This window comes from Capricornis sumatraensis, chromosome 1 (genome assembly GCF_032405125.1).
Source record: "Capricornis sumatraensis isolate serow.1 chromosome 1, serow.2, whole genome shotgun sequence".
In the NCBI taxonomy this organism is placed as follows: domain Eukaryota; kingdom Metazoa; phylum Chordata; class Mammalia; order Artiodactyla; family Bovidae; genus Capricornis; species Capricornis sumatraensis.
Genome location: NC_091069.1, coordinates 78,311,174 through 78,333,964, shown reverse-complemented (window position 1 = coordinate 78,333,964; position 22,791 = coordinate 78,311,174). Strand labels below are relative to the sequence as shown.

The 22,791-nt window shown below is 43.3% G+C and overlaps 1 protein-coding gene across 1 annotated transcript in view; it reads left to right on the top strand.

Annotated features, from left to right (window-relative positions):
* The window catches only part of PRKCE (protein kinase C epsilon), a 539,658-nt gene that overhangs the window by 194,952 nt on the left and 321,915 nt on the right, over positions 1–22,791 (top strand). Inside the window, exon 2 of the mRNA XM_068986689.1 lies at positions 15,315–15,378. Coding sequence (XP_068842790.1) covers positions 15,315–15,378 — 64 coding nt within the window. The remainder of the gene's footprint in view (positions 1–15,314; positions 15,379–22,791) is intronic.

The window sequence follows — 22,791 nt, the reverse complement described above, 5'->3', positions numbered from 1 at the left end:
GCACGTCACTGCTCTGCTCAGACTTGCCTCTGGCTTCCCATCTCACTCAGCGACAAAGCCCAGTCCTCACCACACCCCGGCCTCTGGGACCTTGTCGCCGGTGACCTTCCTCACTCTGCTCCTGTCTCCCCGTCTCCCACCCTGGCAAAGACCACGTCCTCTCCCACCTCCCAGCCTTTGCACTTGCTCTTCCCTCGGCTTGTTACACTCCTGTTTTCCTCCTAGAAATCTGCAGGCCTGACTCCTTGAATGTCAAGAAGGCCTTTCTTGATGACCTTAGATAAATGGACACTCAGTCACCAAACCCAAACTTTTTACTCGACTTTTGGTAAATAAAACATGAAATACTCTGCAGGGAAACCAACAAAAGGTTTAACAGGTTAGAAAAGATCTATTAACTGAAACTTGTTTTCTGTTACATCTACTCTGGGCAGTGAACAAAGCATTGACTATTCTAAGGATAGACTTAAAATTTTTGAACTTTATTTTCCTTTGATGCCTTTGAAAATCTGAGGACTTTTCTGTGCTTGGACTTTTTGTGTGCTTTCTTCTACTTATTTCAATCCCTGCCTCTGTTAATTAGTGATTGAAGATAGCCCTACACTATCCTCACAAAGTGGATGGAATTGAGAGCCCCTCTCATATGGTCTTTAATACAATATACTTGTGATACAGGTCTTTTCTGTACTTGTCCAAAATATATGGAAATCTTATGTCCATAAGAGAAAGTCACAGGTTCAGAACTATTCCAGCATTCAAAGTTTGGACAACTTTCTGATCCCCTTTGCTAGGAATTTCAGGAAATATCTTTCCTTCTAGTTCAGATGTTGGTGGGACTTCAGCATGTGCATGTCTGATTTGTGAGTCCAACTGTATTTGCCTGTTCATTTTACAAGGCTTGCAACTTCATAAATGTGTAGAAAACAAGCAGAATTTTAAGGAGAGTTGCTCATTTTCAGAGAATAAATAGTCCCTGCTTTCATGTATTCTTTGTATCTGAAAACCAACATAATCATTTATTTATAGAAAAAGCCCAATTGAACATTCACACATGCTTGTTAGGTTACATGTTAAGGTAGGCTTTATTCCAAAAAAACTAGAGATTGTATCAAACTTATTTTATCTTCTTTACTATTTTGGCACAAAATCTAAAAATTTTAAAAATTTAATGTTTTCCTTCAAAATTAAACAGAGTCAACTGATTAATATCTAATTGAAGATAAGATTTTACTGATGTTGACCTGCCTATTAAATTCCATTTTCCCCTGTATTACATGTTTGAGGTCTATGCTTGGTTTTTTTAGAACCAGCATTTTACATTTTTTATAAATTTTCTTTAAAAAATTATAGGACAGTGAGGACAAATGAGAGAATATACTCCTAAGAATGCCTGTAAAAACAAAGATAGTGATACCATGTGGCTAGATGTTAGGCCAGTATGGTTATATCATAGAAGTGTTTGGTCATTACCTGGTTGACAAAGTCTATGCTGGTTGGAAAGTTTGTTACATGGGAGGTAGTTTAAAAGGTAACTGTATATAAGGTGTAAAAATATGGGCCGCATCATCCCACAAAAATGGAGGAATGGTATCATCATCGTACAAAGGAGATTTAATCAAAACAAATGATTTTGAAACTAGTACATTCTATTTGGCTGAGCTACTGAAGCTTCTCTTAAGATGTTCTAACTGTCCCCAAATGAGGAATATGCCTAGCTACTAATCCCTTGTAACTAGTGATTAGGATTGAGTAGTGCTGTGAAACATTGACCAGAAAATTATACTTTTATAGAAGCATGCAGAGTGAACATAATTTGTCCCATTTTTAGCTTGCACCTTAAGGGATTCTGCAGTGAAAATCGGGATAACTGGGTGTCTTTATTTTCAGCTATAGATAATTTATTGATATGTCTGACTGGATTGCTTGACCTTACTGTGCCTCAGTTTCCTTACCTGTAAATGAGGGGACTGAGCCACACAATGTCATTCAAGCAACAAGTTTATTGTCTGACTTTTTAAATCACAAAAGTTATAGTAGAAAGTAGAAGAAAAGACGAAGTTTAGAAAGCTTTGAATATGCCCAAAGAAAAATCACATATTATTTCATTCTCTGTGGATAACATTTTATTTTTTAAAAATTGGGTTGTAGTATACATATTCCTTTGTTATTTCATTTTCTTTCCATTTTTAATACCATATTTTGCATATCTTTCCATGTCATTAAGTATAATTCTACAGGTTTTTTTTTTTTTTTGCAATGGCATGGTATCTAATGATTTGAATATGCTACAATTTATTTAAATAGTTTGCTATTATTGGACAATTAGTTTCTAATTTTATACTCTTCAAAATGTTGTAATAATGATCCTTGTATTTAAATCTTCTTGCACATGTGTGATTTGGGATAAATTCCCAGAAATGGAATTGCTACGTCAAAGGATATAATGGCAAACCGCCCTACAAATTTTGTGCCAATTTGCACTTCATTAGCAGTGTATAAGGGGGTCTATTTCTCCTCTGCTCTTGGATACTATCATTTAAGATGATATGTCTTTGGAATTTTCATTCAAGATGGCCTTGGAGCAAATACGTTGATTGCTTTGCCTTCTCAAGATCCAAATTAAATAGTAGAAAAGTAAAATGACGGGAGATACAATTTTATAACAATAAGTGAGCAGAAAAATTCCATCAACAAACTATTTCAGTGAATTTTGGGGAAAAGAAAGGAGAGGGCAGGTGGCAACCATGGGATGGAATAGAGATACAGAGGAGCCACAGCCCAGAACATGTGTGGAAGGGTACCAGAGCCCCGCCTGGAGCTAGCTGTTCTGCAGAACCCTCAAGGAGCTCAGGCATGGAGACTCAGTCACCCCGGAGGCAGGAGTGAGACGTGCAGCTGAAAGCAAGTGACTGTTTGAAGGCCTATATGTAGAATATGCCAAATAATAGGAATTTCATAGAGAAAATGAAGAAGTCAATAGCAAAGGACACATAGAAGAACCTATCCCACAAATTCAATAAGTCCGAAGAACAAATACAATGAATCAAAAAAAAAAAAGAAAAAGATACCCTGAGGCATATCATGGAATTTCAGAACTCTGAGGATAAAAAAAAGAGATCCTAAAACTTCCACAATGTAGACTACTAACCACATGTTACTAATCATGGCATAAGATCCTAAAACTTCCAGAGAATGAAGACAAAATAATGTCACCTACTAAAGAAAAGCAACCAGGCTGATATTAGAGTCCACTGGCAATATTAATGTTAGAAAAAGTTCTGATAATGATTTTTTTTTTTTTTACCTAGAACTCTATAGCCAACCTCTAAACTATCAATCATGTGTGAAGACAGGCATGCAAGGTCTTAGAAAGCTGGCTTTCTATACATTCTTAATCAATATATCAATCAGAATGTGCTTTACCGGCAAAAACAAGGGAATGACTCGGAACAAGGAAGATGATGGATTCCAGCAACGGTGGCTGCATGCAGTAGAGCAGGTATCACAACTGTGCAGGAGACCAGAGAGCAGCCAGCCCAGACCAGGGAGAAACGGACAGGGAAGGTTACCGGAGGGGCAGACCCTTAAAAAAGGGAACCCAGGGAAACTTAAGGATCTGAGAAAGGCAATTGGTAGAGTGAGAACAAAAAAAAAGCAATCTATTTGAATTTGATGCCAGGTATATTCTTCATTGAGTGGCATATGGGTTGTCACATTGGACTCAAGGAAAAGAAAGTATATGTGATGTCATTTACAAAGTTGTAATTTTACATAAATGTTATTAATTCATTTTCAAGTGTTGAAAGCAACATATACATAAAACACGGGACTCAGCTACAGTTAGGAAAGCATGTCAGTATTGTTAACATTGGTGTGTGCTTACTTAGTGACTCAGTCATGTCCAACTCTCTGTGACTCTGTGGACTGCAGCCCACTTGGCTTCTCTGTCCATGGGATTTTCCAGGCAAGAATACTGGAGTAGATTGCCATTTGCTCTTCCAGGGATCGAACCCGTGTCTCTTGTGTTCGCTTCTTTACTACTGAGCCACCTGGGATGCCTGTCAACACTGATAGTCGAACAGTAAACATGTGAAGGATAGGGGTGGAGCTGGAAGTATTCATGGTCTCCAGTTAGAATGTGGAAGGTCAAGGGATATGGTCTATAGTTGATGAAACAAGAAATTGACATTTAGATTGCTTTTTTGCAGTTGTAGAGAAGAATAGAGAAGGAATTGAGAATTGCAGTATGTAATTATTTTGTGGAGGGAGGAAAGTAAAGTGAGGTGGTGAGTGAACTAAATCCTCATCTATCACAGCAGCAAGGCAAGAGCGAATGTCTAAAATAAGAAATCCGGAAATTGAGGCATAAACATATTATTTAAGGACACTAGAAAAACCCAAATAGAAATTATTAAAATTGGCTCCCTCTGGGGAGTATGGGGCAAGAGACTGCTGCCTCTCATTGTAAGTTCACATGTAGCTTTGATTTTTAAAAACTGAACACATCATGGTACTTAATTTTGTTTATATTTTAATAAACAAATAACTCAAGAATACATAGCCCCAAAAGAAACTTTGCCTAATTTGATAGGCAAAAGAAAAGTCTTACCCTTAGTTAAATTTGCCTTACTTTGCTTATTTGAACCAAGTGTTCTCAAAGTAGCTTATGAATCTTAGCTTTCATGCCTCTATGATTTTTATAAAACCCTTCTTTTCCTCATCAGATGTGATTCCAACTATATAATGCAAGTGAAGTCACTCAGTCATGTCCAGCTCTTTGTGACCCCATGGACTTTAGCCTACCAGGCTTCTCCATCAATGGGATTTTCAGGCAAGAGTACTAGAGCAGGTTGCCCTTTCCTTCCCTGGTGGCTCAGACGGTAAAGCGTCTACCTGCAAAGCGGGAGACCCGGGTTCGATTCCTGGGTCGGGAAGATCCCCTGGAGAAGGAAATGGCAATCCACTCCAGTATTCTTGCCTGGAAGATCCCATGGACAGAGGAGCCTGATAGGCTATACAGTCCATGGGGTTGTAAAGAATCGGACACGGCTGAACGACTTCACTTTCTTTCACTTTCACTTCCTCCAGGGGATCTTCCTGACCCAGTGATCCAATGCAAGCCTCCCACATTGTAGGCAGGCACACACTTTACCCTCTAAGCCACCAGGGAAGTCACTTAATGATGATATGATGCAAAGCAGTGGCAAATAGGACTTGTTATACAGAAAATCTCAATACAGCAATATTTCTAGGAGGGCATTTACTCCCTGAAACTGGGCATCCTGCCCTGTGTTTGTGTCCTATAATCCAAACCTCCTAGTGGTTTTGCTGTGGGATTGGTGTTCCTTCAACTATGAACTCCAAGAGGACAATGAAAAAGCTTTACTTTCATTATTCTTGTTCCCGAGAAGCAACTCTGCCTTCATGCACACAGCATGGGCTCCATGAACAGCTTACAATGTGTTCTTTCTCCAAGATCTCCTTGAGTCCTTACCTTTGATTGGGCCCAAGGTAACAGGAGCATTGGATAGGGAGTTGGAGAGCCCTGCCTTAATGCAGGCTCCCCCTCTTCAAGCTGTGAGGATGTGGGCAAGCCACTGAAATCCCTGAACCTGTTTTCTCGTTCCTGAAATGGTTAAGATAAAACTCTCTCTCATCCAGGTAAGATGTGCGAAGTGCTCAGTTAAGGGTGTCTATTAGACTTGCGATTATTAGCATGAATAAAAGAGTCTCTCTTTTGAGACTCTCAAAGTGTTAAATAACAGTTATAATGTCTTAGGTTTTGAAGGGAGTCAGGAACTGAACACCTTTGTGAGCCATTGGTGAAGGTGCTGCTAAGTCATGATATTACAGAGACAGAAAAGTTCCTGGTCTGGAGATAAATTTTCTGGTTGCACAATCTTGAGCTCCTTACTGGGGCTTGGCTCTGTTCTACGTGGATCCATTGAATTCCACGTGGAGTCTCTACTGATTCCCTGCCATGTGCCCAGTCCTAGATCAAGAACTGTGGACCCCTTCTCCCCCTAAGAGGGACATGTGACTTTCCCCCAGAGGGTCTCAAAGTCTAGGCAGGCAATAACCCTAACGACTTGACAGCTGACATTGAGAGGATTCTAGCAGTGTGTCAGGCCCAGCTCCAAGTGCTTTACCCTCTCATTTGATCCTCACAACACTCTGAAACAGGTCGCACTGACATTCTAAATGTGTAGGTGAAGAAATTGAAGCAGGGGCCACACAGCTTGTGACAGGCAGAGCTGGGGTTAGGCTAGCTTCAGAGCCTTGACACTCGTTCACTGTGATTGGCTTAGTGTAAAAATTAGGAAACATGGATACGAGTATATGCAGTGAGAGAGAACATTGTAAAGCAAAATGCAAAGAAGTGCAGATGGGTAGTGAGTATTTTTCACTTCAAAATACTGGGGGTAAGTGGTTGCATTTCCTACTGTTCGGACTCAGCATCTCCTCATGGCTTACACATATACTGTCATCCTTGACAGAAGAGAGGAAAATGACACCCTGACCTGGTGATACTTTGTAAGCCATTGCACACCTTTGGCATTAGATTTGGCACTTTGGGATGTTTTCTCAGCTCAGGAAAGCATCTATATACACAGACTTATTTGTTTTCAGCCACCTCTGTCATCAGAGGGAGCCAGCTCTCTGGGTCTATTTCTGAGCCTGTTGAAAAGAGGAAGCAGGTGCTAGCTGAGTTGACTCCATCTGCGGCCTGTGGGGAGCTGGAATCTGTAACAGGCCTCCAGTTCAGCCAACAGGGCTTCCACACGGAGATGTTGGCTGCTGCTCCATCTAGGACCTGGTTACGGGGGATGGGCAAGCAATGTGTCAGCCAGTTTTGAGGGGCGTTTATTTAAGATGTGTCTGGGAACGGAAGCAAGCTACTCTCTGGGGGACTGGAGGTTAGAAATAGGTAGTGAAAAAAGGTGTTGACTTAAATATTGTGACAAGTTCACACAAGGACACGATTTTTTTTTCAGTTGGAGTAAAATTGCTTTACAAGGTGGTGTTAGTTTCTGCTGTACAAACTGTGAATCAGCCATGTGTATACATATATCCTGTCCTCCTTAAGCCTCCCTCCTATCCCCGTCTCACCCCTCTAAATCATCACAGAGCCCTGAGCTGCCCTCTGGTGCTGTATAGTCGCTCCCTGCTAGCTAGCTATTTCACACATGGTAGTATCGGAGAAGGCAATGGCACCCCACTCCAGTACTCTTGCCTGGAGAATCCCAGGGACGGGGGAGCCTGCTGGGCTGCCGTCTACGGGGTCGCAGAGTCGGCCACGACTGAAGCGGCTTAGCAGCAGCAGCAGTGTATATATATCAATGCTACTCTCTCAATTGGTCCCACCCTCCCCTTCCCCCACTGTGTCCACAAGTCCGTACTCTAGGTCTGCATCTCTATTCCTGCCCTGCAAACAGGTTAGGAACATGATTTTAAAAGTCAAATGGTTCAAAAGAGCATAGAGTAAGGAATAATGCTCCTTTTCTGATTTCTGGCCCCTCAATACTATAGTTTCTGTTCCTGTTGATTAAGACTCTTTCTAGAGAGAATCTCTGCCCAACGAGTATGAGTGTGTATATGTTTGTATGCCCATATGCGCACCCATTTTATTCACATGATAGCCTGGCATAATATACCCATTACACTATACATTTTTCCCACTTACTATAACCCAGAGATTGTTTCATATAGGTCAATACATTTAGATCTTTTCCTGCTTTTTATCGAGCTTGCATAGTGACCTACTGAATGATTTCCCGTGATTTATCCAAGTGTCTCCTAATCATGGATATTTAGGTCCTTGAGGTCATTAAAAGCCATTCTAGAACATTTGGCCTATTTTTTTGTTTTGTTTTGTTTTGCATATGAGGAAATTGAGATCCACACACAGAAAGACAGGTTTAAATAATTCAGCAGAGAACCTACATTTTGGATGTTTTTCTTGCTATTACTGTATTTTGATCACAGAAAGACAAGAGAAGGTGGCTGTGAGTGTTTTGCACATGTGGGTGGGTGTGTGAATATATGCCTACACAGGTAGGTGTACATTATGTTGGGTGACAGATGTGTTCTTGAAAAACTCTGAATGAACCCTTTTATTTTAAAAAATGGAATATGAAATTTTAAATGCCCTGAGGGTGGGAAGATGATTTATTATTTAAAGAAAAATTGTAGAGCAATCCTTGTGTGAAATGATGTCTTCATTTTTTCCTTTTTTGAAAACGACTTTATTGAGGTATAATTTACATGCAAGAAAACGCATCCATTTTAAGTGTGCGACTTGATGTGGTTTAACAAATGTATGTATTCATGTCACCACCACTTGATCAACATATAGAAAAGTTTCATCTTCCCCAAAAGTTCTTCTGTGCCTCTTTTTTTAAAAAATTGAATATTTACTTTACCATTGTAAAATACAAAACTCAAAATCATTCAGTCATCCTCTACGCCTCGTTGAATCCAGTTCTCATTTCCACCTCCAGGAGATCGCTGATAGTCTTTTTGTCATGATAGATTCGTTTTGCCTATTCCAGGACATTATGTAAATTGAATCGTATAGTATATACTCTTTAGTATATGGCTTCTTTCCCATAGCATTCACTTTGCGGTGTGTACCAGGAGGTCATTCTTTACTGCTGAGTAAAAGTCTATCATATGGACACAGCCTGGTTTACTTATTCATTGATCTGTTCTTGGACATTTGGGTTGTTTCCAGCATTTGATTGTTACGAATGAAGCCACTAGGAACATTCGTGTACAGGTTGATGGTTTCCCAATGCAGAAGACATCAGTTCGATCCATGGGTTGCGAAGATTCCCTGGAGTGGGGAATATTGGAGTGGGAAATGGCCACCCACTCCAAATTCTTGCCTGGAAAATTCCATGGGCAGCAGAGTCTGGCAGGCTACAGTCCATGGGGTCGCAAAGGGTCAGACGTGACAGAGCACTCATGTACATGGTTATGTGATGGCTTCCCAAGTAAATACTCTCCATAATTCAGTTGTACAGATCCTCTTTTCATCCACGGCACCAACATTTATAGATATTATTAAATCCCTCCAGTGTGCTGGACAGGCAGAGTTTTGCCCTGCAGGATATACACGAAAGTCTGCGTAATATCTTTGCACTACCACAGAAGGTGTTTGAGATAGAAGCCATCCTCTTCTCCCCTTATTTCATGAAAGTAAGTGCTGTTGGAAGCCTGTGAACCAAGTGGAACTCTTAAAATATTTAATTACATGTGTACCCTCTGCTTTTTAACCAGCCAGTGCTCTCTACCCATCAAGCTAGCAGCAAACTCCTCTAATGAAGAGTCTTTAGTTTAATTGGCTGCTAACTCCAAAATCAGCACCCAGCAGCTGCTTAAGAGCAGCCATTGCGGTCTCCACATTTACTGCCTTCCAGAAGCAGTGGCTGGGAGGCAGGCCACCTGCTGCATGGAGACCTCCTGCTAGGTCTGGCTTGCCTCTTCCATGCCCAGCGCCTCTGGGGATGGTAGTGTGCCCAGGGGGTCTCCAGCAGAGACGAGCCAGCAATAAAGAGAATGCAGGCCTTGGGAAGTGGGTCCTCTGCCTCGGAAAGAAGCCCCGAGTCTTCTCCCTCCTTCTCCTTCCCACTTCCTCCTCCCTCACTCCCCACCCTCCTCCAGGAAATAAAAGAAACAGTCTATTATCTAGGACTTAATTGGTGTAACAGGGGCGGTGCAGCCTCCTTCTCCTTTCTGGAGTCATCTTTTTCTGACCCACTCTCTCCCTTTTGCTTCTTTCCAGGCCCTAGTGCCTGACAACAGATGGAAAAGGAAGTGAAACTCAGATGGGGCCTCTGTGCCCTTTGTGGGCTGTTCTGAGGAGAGGTTTGCCTCGAGGTCCTCAGTGAAAGTGGAGCCTATAGTTAGTAGGAAGCTTGACTATGAATTTTTTACCTCCTTTGTCTCAAACCCCATTACCCCCAAACACAGGCATGCACAGTGACACACAGCAGCGACAGCTAAACCGGCTGCATGGGTGGGGTGCTAGTCCAGTGGTCAGAGTTCTTGCTGGGCAGGTGTGGTGTGGTGGGAGGAATAGAGGTTGCTGAGAGTCGGGCTCTGAGGGGCAGGTTCTGATTCTGCTGCTCATCCCTGACTCTGAGCTCATCCCCAGCTCTGGGGGACTGGTCCCCAGAGACGACCATGTGAACGCTGCCCCTGCAGTTGTGTGTGCTCTCACTAGCCTGTTTATCTTCCTTAACTTCAGTTTTCTCATCCTTAATGTTGCTAATAATACTTCTTACCTTACAGGTTAATTGTGAGGAATCAATGAATAATGCTTGTGAAGGACTTTGTGAAGGGTCAGGCAACATCCAAAAAAGTGCCTGTAGGTCTTTTTGCTTTTCAGAGGTGGCTTTTTGCTGGTTTCACGGTTTGAGCTCTTTCCCTGTTGCTTTGCACTGAATTTGCAGGAATGGAGATCTTGCTGATGCCCAGACCTTCCCCAAGTGGGGGAAGGGGAGGATAGGTGAGGTATTCAGGGCGTTGCTCTGCCTTAAACTGACCTGGCTGGGGAGCTGGTCAGTTGCGCCTGAGAAGGACAATGAACCCACAGAGGACACAGCCAGGGGCTGCCCATTCTGGGCTGGATGGTGCTTGAGATGGGAACCCTGTCAAAGAAAGTCATCTCTCCTGTGTGCTCGAGGCAGCAGCACTGTGTGGGAATCCCACTGAAAGTTTTCTGAACCCAAGTTTTTCAATCTGAAAAGTGGGGAATATGTATGGGAGATTGTTGTTGTTGTTTAGTTGCTCAACTATGTCTGACTCTTTGCAACCCCATGGACTGTAAGCCTGCCAGGCTCCTCTATCTATGGGATTATTCAGGCAAGAATACTGGAGTGGGTTGTCCTTCCCTCCTCCAGGGGATCTTCCTGACCCAGGGCTCAAGCGTGGGCCTCCTGCACTGCAGGCAGATTCTTTACCATCTGAGCCACTAGGGAAGCCCTCAGAAGAGATTGGGTGAACTAATTCAGGTAAAAAACTCAATACAGTGTCCCAGGCCTAGTAGAGGCAGCACGTGGTCATATTCTGCTTCTTATCTCATAATCACCTCATGACCCTCTGATGAACAGGGGCTATAGCCATTTTTTGCCCCTGGGTTTCCTGCCAGGGGAGGGTGCAACATTCTCACCTTGGTTCTACATCTGATACTCAAAGCAGTGTAAAATCATCAGATGTACTGGAATATATAAAATAACATCAACTTTGGGCAAGAAAATGCTTTGTGGCCGGCAGGGTTGGGGGAGAGTTTGATACAGTGGAAAGAACATCACGTCGGATTAAGTAGCAAATTTAAATGCTTGACTTTTGAATAACAACTGTCATTGGGCTCAGTCACTAAGCTGTGTCTGACTGTTTTGTGACCCCATGGACTCTAGCCCACCAGGCTCCTCTGTCCATGGAATTTCCAAGGCAAGAATAGTGGAGTGGGTTGCCATTTCCTCCTCCAGGGGATCTTCCTGACCCAGGGATGAAACCCGCGTCTCCTGCATCTCTTGCATTGGTAGCTAGATTCTTTACCACTGAGCCACCTGGGAAGCCTTTAATAACAATAGCAGCAACAATTACTGAGTGTTCTGTGCCAAGCACCATGCTATGCACTGTACATAGATTTTGCATTTTACATCAAGACAGCCCCAGTGTCACAGGACCTGTTATTGGTTCCATTTCACTGAGGAGCGTTCTGAAGCTTAGAGGAGATAGTTTCTTGCTTCAGGCTGGAGAGCCAGCAAATTCACTCTTAACCACTATATACTGAGTAGCTCCCAAGTGCCAAGTGCTTTGTATGTGTGTCTTGTGGAATTTTCACAGCAACCTGTTTCACAGATGAAGAGATAGAAGTTGAGATTCAAAGAGAATACATAATTGACTGACCTGTAAGTGACAAAACTGGGATTCAGTCCTGATCTGACTCTAAAGGTTGTGTTTATCTCCCCTACGGTTCTACTGCTTTGCTTCTGGCCTCAGCTGAAGGTTGAAAGAGAGTCATAGTCAGAAACGGAGATAGTATCTGGGAAAGTGTATCAAATAAAGGCATGAGATTCAAGGCGATTTGACAAATGGGGTTGCCTCTGGGAGAATTGGGAGCAACCTGAAGCCTGGGAGAAGGAACTGAGAAGAAACTCTGGGAATGGTTGGGAGGAGGGAGAAGGCCTGCTTTTATGTGGTGCCAGTTGCCTGGTGGTGATGCTGGCTTTCAGGTTGCAGGGGTTTTGCAGGGCTGGGCACCTACATTGCTTCATTATCCGCACCATGTAATTGTGAGCAGAATTTGTGATTAAGCTAATTTGGCCATGAAGTTGCAACGCATTCCACCCCTTTTTGTACCAGATAACCCTTCCAGTCATCCACATCGAAGTCACACCAGTCTGGATGGATTCTCAGAGCCTCCTCACTCAGCTTGCTTGGCGCTCAGCCAGCACTCCGCGGCCATCTGCCCAGGCTGCAAAGTTCTTTGTTGCTCTTGGCATGTTTAATAGCTTAATTTCTATTTTTCTGTTTGGAAATGTAGTTCATCGGCATTGAAGCAGCAGTGGGTGCTAAAATGGTTTCTGATTGCTATCTTGAATGTTAATATCCTAATACATTTTATCATCAATGACCTGTTCCCCCTTGACACAAGCTCTCACTCCCTTTTTGCAAAGATAGGCATGCAGCCTGCCTTCCGATAGGCCACGCGGCCCATCTCATTCCTTTGCTGTCTCCCTCCCTGCTTTTCTCAGATACCATTGTACTTTGCCAATGAAATCCACAGTCGTGGGAAATCTTTGACTTGGAGGATATGAGAAAGTGTTTCATTTTGCCGGCAGGGTTTAATAGGAATGATCTAATCTCTAAGAGGCATACATTATTTAAATTCCATGCTTTTGGACAAGGGGGCCCCTGAGACTTTTGAACTGTAGCAGGGACAGGATTTTGGTTGGATTCTGTTCAGTAGAGTCGACTGATGGTTTTCCTGTTTGTAATTTGGTGCAGGGGCCAGGTTATGCTTGTAGCAGGGGACAGTACTAGTGGTAAGAATGCTGGGGAACATTTTCTTTATCCAAAAACCTAAAATCATGGGCTCTTGGGGCAGAAGGGGTGCAGAGAGTCATCTCCTGGCATCATCAGTGTGTTATTTGGCTCCCATTTGGACCCCAAACTCAAAATCTCAAGCTCAGGTGAGTGGCCCCTGTGGAGCTACCTGAGAGCTTTCTGCCCTCCGTCCCTCCCTGCCCTCAGAGTGTGCCTAAAAGATCACAGGGGCCTCATCTGGGGCGGGGAGGGGCATCAAAGACCCCTGTGGGTGGAACAGAAATTCTGAGGGAAACTGTCAGCCCTCTCAACCACTGAAAGGCTGAGTCAGGAAAGAAAGTGGGGCTCACACGTGGCTCAGGGAGTGTGGATCAGGAGTGGAGCGAGATGTTGGGGGCAGGGACCCAAACAGCATTAGTTCACCGTGAGTTTTTACCTCCTAGAGAGTCTCCAGTGCTCCAGGTATAGCTCCCTCTTCTTCCCCTCGTGCCTCTTTGGAATATCATTTTAGTACAAATTACCTACCTTCCTTCCTGCCTAGGAAAGGGGCTTGAAGGAGTGAATAATTCCAGAATAGGCTCTGGGACACCTCCAGAAGTGGAGACTTTCCCCACTTCTGCATAGGTTTATTGGCTGTGTCTCCTGACCAGCAGACAGTAAGCTAAACACTGGGGGTGCAAATAGGATTGTCAGAGTCTCTGCCAGGCTCACAATAGAGACATACTGACAATGTATTATAGCTTGATAGGGGCCGTGATTGAGATATGTGTGTGTACGATGAGAACACAAGTGAAGAGTAATTCATTCTGACTTGGGAATATCTGGAAAAGCTTCAGAAAGGAGGCAATAACTGATCTTGACCTTGGAGGAGGAGGAGGTGTTCACCAGGCTGACCCTTCCTAAGTAGTACTTGCTAAATATGTGCCTGCTCTTTGCTGGACCATGGACAAAAAAGGGAGGGGCTAGTAGTTCCTTCCCTCAAGAGACTCACAGCTTGTTGAGGAGTCCAGCCTGGCACAACTGAGCCAACTGAAACTCTGCACAGGCAGATGGAAGGCGGGGGTGGGTACCAGGGTTACTTGGTGATCCAGGGTTTCCGGAGTCACTACTCATGGAGAACACACTCTGTAAGGACAGCTCAGACCTCGGAAGGATATTGACCTCAAGAGGCCCAGCTCCTCTGACCTTGCTCATCAGCCTGCTTCTGTATAGAAGTAGCTTGCTGGATTGGGAGGTGGGGAGGGAGGGTATGAGGGTGGGTGGAGAAGGTTGGTGGTGAGAATTTAGTAGGATTGGGTTTGTCAAACACAGGTGCCAGCACACCCTTGAGCATGGGGTCCTTCAGTCCTGCACGAGCACCACTCACATGCCCAGCCTTTGCCTATGATGTTGCTTTCATCTGGAATGCCTTCCTTTTCTTGCCCAGGCTGCTCTTTTATACTGATTTCAGGTTCACCAGAATATTTTATATCAGTTAATTTCTGTTCCTCATCATTAAGCTGGGTTTGGCATTGTTCTCTGTTGTTGTTGTTTTCAACTCCCCAGTGAGATTATAAGCACCTTGAGAGTGGGAATAGTGTCTTTTTCTTTTTTTCTTTTTTTTAATCTCCCATGAGCAATTTGTGTCATATAAAGGATAGGGGCTTCTGGAGACAGTCTTGGCATTGAATCTCAGCATTGCCATTTACCCCGGAATGGTGAGGTCAGTTTTCCTTACCTGTGAAATGAGATAACACACTTTGTTAACCTTGACTTTGGCAGCAAAGGGCTGGATAATCCTTTGTCGTGGGGGCTGTCCTGTCTGCTGCAGGAGGTTTAGTAAGTAGCATCCCTGCCCTCCACCTACTAGATGCCAATAGCACCACTCCCTCTTCAGTCATGACAATCAAAAATGTCTCCAGATATTTTTGTGTCCCCCCCATAAGTGTTCCTTGTGTCAAGTGTCCTGTGCAGTTCCTTGTGTTGTCACGTTTTGCTTGTGCAGCAAAACTGCTTCCAGTTGGGAACCCATGGGATGGCACTGCCTGTTGGGGATGTATCAAACCTCATCGTTAGTGCGTCTGGAACATAGTAGACATTCCATAAATGCTGATTCTCCCTCATCCCTAATTCACCCGGCACTCTCCATGTTGCAGGTTGATGGATTGAATGGAGCTGTGACTCTAGGTTTTAGCAGTTTGGGTTGGAAATGTCATGAACTCTCAGGTTGCCCCCACGACGCACTAACAGAGTTACTATCATTTTCTTAATTGCAGATTGATCTGGAGCCAGAAGGAAGAGTGTATGTGATCATTGATCTCTCGGGGTCGTCGGGTGAAGGTAGGAGAGTGTGACCTCTCGTCCTTGTTCTCGTCCATTGACCCTTTTGTCTTTTAGTCTCTCCCTTCCGTCTTTGGCTGGGACATATTACAGTGACATGTAATTAATTGGCACCGTATAAAGGAAAAGGTTATTTTGAAGATGTTTACGCCTATGTACCGAAAGAGACCAGCCATGCCATCTGTTAGCTATGGTGGAGCAGAGGGAAGATTTTCGTCTTACAGAGTCAGACCAGTAAAGCAGGCATTCCCGGGCGCAGATGCCCAGGCAGGCTTTGGAGGGGTGGCTGCCTCTCCTGGGAAGCTCGCATGGGGTTTGTGCGTGTGCAGTGGGACAGAGGTAAAACCAGTTGGTGTAAGGGTAGTCAGAAATGAAATAAATGAGGTGTCAAATTTCAAAGTCCTATTTCTTTAGAGCTTTAATAGAAATGTTACTTCTATAAAGAGGGATAAATTAGGAGTTTGGGATAAATATATGCACTTGAAAACAGGGAGGTGGTGGCAGACTTGGGCTCTAAGGAGGTTGGGAATTAGGACTGAAACTTAGTTATAGGGACCATCTTTCCTCTCCTCTTCTCTATGAGGGCAGGGGACAGAACTGTTGGCTCGAATGTCACTGCAGAAAGATAGGATGAGCAAGGCAGGTTCCTCTTGGCAATGAGAAAAGATGGAGATTAGAGGTTGTGGTTCAAAGGGAAAGGCACAGCTCCTGGCTGGAAGACTTGAGCCTTTTACAGCATCTCCCTGGAATACTGGGGATTATAAGCCAAAGCCACAACCCCAAAATTTTAGGGATAAAGCTCTAGTTTAAGGTTCTGTAATGGAGGGGGGATTATGCAAGCAAATTCAAAGGAGCTGGTCAAAAGATGCACTTGACAGGTGTGCCTGGTGATTTTTATTTGACTGTTAACACCTGATTTCAACAGGTGTTCAGAATAATTCAGTAATTGTGTGTATATGGAGCTCATAATAGAAGTCAGTCCTCTTATAATAGATCTCAATTATTTGGCATAGGTTTAAAGCTTTAAACATTCTTCCAAAACTGGTCTCTTACATTTTCTGCTCTTTATTGCAATTACATTTTGGCATTTCCAACTTTCCTTCTCTACTCTCAGCTCTGAACAGCCCAGAATAGAAAACTATTGTAGAAGATTTGAAGATTTAACAATATTTAGTATGAAATATTCAAGATGTGCAAAAAAATAATAAAATGGGATTAAGAAATAAAGCACTCAGTAAGGTAAAGCCTTGTGTTACTTTTAACATAATGACTGATCCCAAATTTACCATACTTCACAGTATTACAGTGGTCTCCTGGTTGGAAATATGGGTGAAACAGTTGATGGGAAAAATCAATCCCCCTTTTCCCTTACATAATTCTGCATGCAACAGGATAATTAATTAAATATGTACTTCCTGTGCCAATATGCTGGGCAGTCATTGGGAGGCTTGGTTATTTTTTCCTTTGAAAAAAATTAATGACTTGCAAATTATAGAAGATGTCCTTTTTTTACATTAGCAGGAAAGGATATGGACAAATGAATGAATAAATAAATCAGAGGCAATTGGTTTTTTCCTTCTTGCTTCTACAGCTTATTGCATGTGAATGACCAAAGCAGTTTGCATTGGACTGAATTCTTAGTCTATTTTTCTTTTATCTCTTTCATCTAAAGAAAACAGGGTTTACTTTGGAAATGCTGACACATGCCAGACTCAGTAAAGTGCTAGCATGTGTTGCTCTGAAGAAAACGAGAAGTTTTCTCCTCTTTTTTCTTGCTGTTCCTGGATTCGGAATTATTTCTCTGGATAGTGGGAGAGACTTCCAGCAATCTCTTCCTAGAAGCTGATCTTGGTGCATTCTGTTTGCGTTCTACGCTTCTGTTCTCCCAGTCCTGCTCTGGGATGTTGAGGACTCATGGTCCAAAGGTGGTTTTGTTTTTGGAAAGGTTGGGAGGGTGAAAAGAGGAATGGAGAATAAGCAGCCAAAACATTTGCTACCTTGATTGCATGGTAAGGGTCCAGGGAAAAACAGGTTTGTCACACCCAGACTGTGGACATTCATTGATTCTTATTTAAGTCCTTCTCTTTAGTGAAAATTCCTGACTGTGTATTCTGAGAAAAGGTGAAAAAGAGAGCTGCAATGAGGCACAGCTGACATTTTCACTGCTCTATTATTCTGCCATCAAGCATCCCTTCAGCTTGCCTGTTTCAAGTGCTCCAGTCAGTCCCATCAATGGAAAAAAAAGATATTCATAGCAATTGCACAAACTTTACACCACATGCAAATAGCAAAGAGCTCAGGGAAAGATGTGGGGGTGAGGCTGTGTGAATACACCCCCTTCTTCTGGGATGTGCCAAAGGATTCTTTTTTCTTGCTAACACACTGTGGAAAGCCTGGACATTTACGTCTGCTAGGGCTGGAGTTAATGTGATTTCTAACTGTCTAATAAAATTCCATTGCTTGCATGTCCTGTGTAGTTCATCATAATGGGATTTGACTGATATGAGCTTTAGCTAAACCAGGCGACCTAACCTCAGACGTATGGGGTCAGGCTGGATAACAGTTAAGGTCATTTCTAGTCATGCAGTTTTGATCTTTGGTATAATTTGAATAGACATCTGTCAAAGCTCAAGCTGAAAGCTGGCTAATATCTGTAACCAGTAGAAGGGGTTGACAGGTACTGTGCCAAGGACTTTACCTACATTATCCCATGCAGTAAACCTTCTCAGAATGTTTTATGTGTTGCTCTAGACTTGGGTGCCTCTTGTGCGTTAGTTGCTTAGTCGTGTCCAACTCTTTGCAATCTCATGGACTGTAGCCCATCAGGCTCCTCTGTCCATGGGATTCTCCAGGCGGGAATACTGGAGTGGGTTGCCATTACTTCCTCTAGGAGATCTTCCCAACCCAGGGATCCAACCCACGTCTTCTGCGTCTCCTGTATTGCAGGCAGATTCTTTACCCACTGGATCATTGGAGAAGCACCAGGTGCCTCTTAGTGTTTGAAGGCAATGGCACCCCACTCCAGTCCTCTTGCCTGGAGAATCCCATGGACGGAGGAGCCTGGTAGGCTGCAGTCCATGGGGTTGCTAAGAGTCGGACACGACGGAGAGACTTCACTTTCACTTTTCACTCTCATGCATTGGAGAAGGAAATGGCAACCCATTCCAGTGTTCTTGCCTGGAGAATCCCAGGGATGGGGGAGCCTGGTGGGCTGCCGTCTCTGGGGTCACACAGAGTCGGACACGACTGAAGCGACTTAGCAGCAGCAGCAGCAGCAATGACCATGGGGCTTCCGGTAAGCACAGCACTACAGACTCATCAGATACTTAAATCAGAGCATAATTAGCCTAGGCAACAGAAGCATAAAAAACAATGTATGTAATTCTCAGTTGTGCAAATGATTATTTCCTGTTGTGGACATTTGTTAATATTTTTCCCTTTGTTGTGATGTGATTTGTATATTATTTCTATTCTTTATAGTAATATGATAATGAGCCATCATTTGCAGACTCCCAGAGGAGGGGCAGTCAGGGTCTGACCTAGAGATTTCTAGGCTCTTCTTCTCCCATCTTCCATCCAGGTGTCATGTTCACCCACGAGAGTTTTTCAGAGTTTAGACAATAATATAAAGGACAGGAAGTGGATCTCAGTGGTATGTTTGGGTCCCCAAACTGTTTCTCCAATAAAATGCTGAAGATAAAAGCAATTGGAAAGATTTTTGCAGCACATCTGTCATAAATACTGCAGGTAGATCAGGTTGGGAAATTAATACATATTGTGGAAGTAGAAGATGAAGAGGTGGGTGAAAAAGCAAGCTCTGTCTTCTTTTTTCTGTTGCCACAGGCTTCAGAAAGCATTCAGTCTCCTCTCTGGGAAAGGAGAGGAAAGAGTAAAAAGAGAGAGCCTTAGAAATACATCAGTCAGTGGACCGGTGGACTGCACAGACTGATGGACTCCTAAATCCTAGCTCCAGTGTTTACTAGCTTAGAGCTTCAGATTTCTCAGCCATCAATGGGGCTAATAGGATGTATAGTAGGTTTTGATACTGTGATAGAACTGCTTTAAGGACAGAGTACTCACATGAAGGGGCTGCTCGATAATATCTTCAAGGCCCTGGAGACCTGAAGGCAGAGAGGTGAGCAACACTCTAGTCCAGTGTTCAGGAAGGAGCAGCAGGCCGGATATCTAGGGAAACAGTTTGAGGGCAAGTTTCTGTCTCTGGGGCATGGCAAAAGGTCCAAGAATAGAGCAAGGTGCCAAAGAGGAAATTCATAGAATAATATCTGTATTTTTCAGGGGCTATGAGATTGCTTTTTGCAGAGTTTGGACTTTCCCACAGTTTTGTCCCATTTTCTTTCTCTTTCGTCAGCACCCTTTTCCCACTGAAGTATTCCCCAGAAGGATGTTCATTAGCTTGTCTGTGTCTTGTCTCCCTTAATGCCTCGAATGTCTGTTTTCCTAAGCCTGGGCTTGTACCTTCTCTGCTCAGTGCAGACAGAACATGTGGTCCCCACACTCTCATCAGCCCTGGGTAAAAAGCCCTGCATATATTCGAAGACGGTTATTAAATCTCTCTTCTTCAGGTTGAATCAATCAAATTCCTCAACCTTTCTGAAGAGAGAGTTTAGAAATCTTATCTCATCTTTGCAGCTCTCTTCTAGATTTTTTTTCAAGTTGCACAGACTAGTGGACATGATCAAACATGCTTTGCTTCTTTATAAGATGATAATGTGTGTAGAGCAAGTACACACATCTTCTGGCGGGAGATGGTGACATTGAGAGGTCAAGTGATGTGCCTTAGGCCAGACAGTTGATCACCAGGCCCTGTTGGTTCCTATTCCCGGCTATGATTCAGGGCCCTGCCTGGATTAGGGCCCCAGTAATGAGTCCTCCCATGCCTCTGTGGCAGACACCTCCTCACTGCTTTTAACAGTTTAGTTCTTTTCTTCAGGAAGCTTTTTATAGAAATAGGAAGGTAAAGTTTTTAGTTTTGAATCCATAGATGACCCAAAGAATCCATTTTATTAATAAGCAGATCTTTGCCTGACTGAAATGAAATGAAAACTTACATGGTCCCAGTTTAGAAATGGTTAGCTCCTTTTCAGGCTGTCTGTAAGGTGCATCCATAACTAAGCCTTGGCTGGACTCAAATCCCAGCAGATTAATAATCTTTCTTACCTTGTGTCCATGGCAAGCATTAGAACACTGCCTTCAGAGTTGAAATAGAGAGGCAGGCTTTCCTCTTGACACTCTGCCACTGGTGGTTTTTATCTAGATAACATCTTTCTGATTCCAGAGTCCCACTGAATCTTTAGCTTATAAGGATTCTACTGTTTTTCTTAGAATTTCTTCATTTTTTAATCCATTGCCTTCTGAGGATCAGATCATTAAGCAGAACCATTCATTCAGATGAAGAGTATTCACTAATGCATCTTAGTAAATATGCCAAGTTTGGTGTCCATGCTGAATTTGGGGACTGGGAAGTGGAAAATGAGACACGGCATTTGTAAGAGCACATGCCCTTGCCTTCAAGGGGCTTGCAATTCCATTAGGAATCCGAGACACCTGCAGGACAAAAGCATTAGAGAACATATGCAAGATAATATCACACTGAGTGCTTAACTGGTGTTACCAGGAGTTCTCCAAACGGGAATAATTTGAAGCAGTCGTGTCCGACTCTTTGCGACCCCATGGACTGTAGCCTACCAGGCTCCTCTGTCCATGGGATTTTCCAGGCAATAGTACTGGAGTGGGTTGCCATTGCCTTCTCCACAGAGAAACTCAAGAAAGAAGCAAAGCTTGAAGGCTGAAAAGGAAAAGTTCGGTATAGCAGATTGACAAGGAGGAAGTGGCAAGGCCATTCTGTGTAGAGAGCATCATATCATCATTATCAAAGAAAGCTTTGAAGCTCTTTTTTTTTTTTTTTGGTAAGGCAGGATAGACACTATAAATTAAATAGATGCCATTTGTATTCTCAAGGAGCTTCCAAACAAAGATAGTCATCAATGTGGCAGACAGAAAATTTCAAACAAGGAAATGAAATAAATGATTAAGCTGTGTTTGAAGATTGAGGGCAGTTCTTTCGGGATGTGTCTTCATGGTCAAGGCCTATCACTCACCGTGGCCACTAAGGAGGAGGGATGTTCTAGGCCAAGTATGGTCAAGTCTGGGTTATGGCAGAGAGCACATTTTTAAGCCCGGGACTTAGGTGATTTGAAGGACAAGACCAGTACAGGCATCTCTCTGTGGCCTGCTGTGGTCTTTTCAGCAATCTGATGGAGTCCCATGGAAAGCCTGCTATCACCCTAAAACTTCTCCTTCTCTCCAGCCTGTCTAGCGGGTGTCCCTGCATCAAGCCTGACACTCTCACCCTTTTCAAGTTCTGTTCAGTTTCTAATGAGAAACATTACTTTGTATGTTAAAGGGACCTACCCACCCAAAAAAGGGACTTCAAAGTCAGGCACTGCTCCAAGGAGCTGATGGGTCTCTCTCCTATGAGGTGTCTCTGGCAATAAGGTTGTGATCCTGCTCATCCCACAGGGTCCCCAGACATTCGTGGACAAGCTGGATTCTCCAGTAGCGTATGGAGAACAGAAAGCAGCCTCAGTATCTGATAAGAGTGAATATTAACCAAAGCCAGATGTTCAAAACCATCATTCTTGCAATGTGCACCCCACCCCACCCCCACTCCCACATATTCACTTGCTATTGCAACTCAAGACTCAGGGAATGGGCCTATTAATTTCCAGATTTTTGGCTCCCTCCTTTGTCCTGATGGAATAAATGCTTGTTCCTGGCAGTGGCCATATGCACCAGATGAGACAGGGAGAGTCAGCTTGAAAGCAGTGAGGACCAAACTCCCATTAAGGGGTTTATAATGTCACAAAGAGAGACAATGCTAAAATGCTTGATGAGAAATAAGCCAAGAAACCCTCATTTCCTTCCAAACAGGCTCGAGATGCGCAGCAGTTCCTCTGAAATGAATCATCCATCCACAGTTAACAACACCAAATGCCAACCATTAGCAGATGAAAAACAGAATTGAATCCTGAGTGTGTGGAGAGCAGAGCTCTTTAGGATCACTACCAAAGCCTCCTTCCTCTCGGCCTTTATGGGAGCGTAGATGTGCATTTTCTACTGACTTGTGTGCCTGTTTTACTAATGAAGTAATTGAAGGAGGAATAGTCATGTTGAATAAATAAGTTTAATAGAAAGAATCGGTTTATAATAGATCCTTAGTCAAGAAGCAAGCACCGGGTATCCTGGTGTGGCCTCCTATTCTGTCTTTGTTGTCTTGCTAGACATCAGTTCTGTGTCTTACAAAGAAGATCGTTTCGGGAAATTCATGTTTGCAGCTCAGATCATACTGGGTCAAAGTGGCTTATAATTTAATCATTTACTGCTGTTGATGTC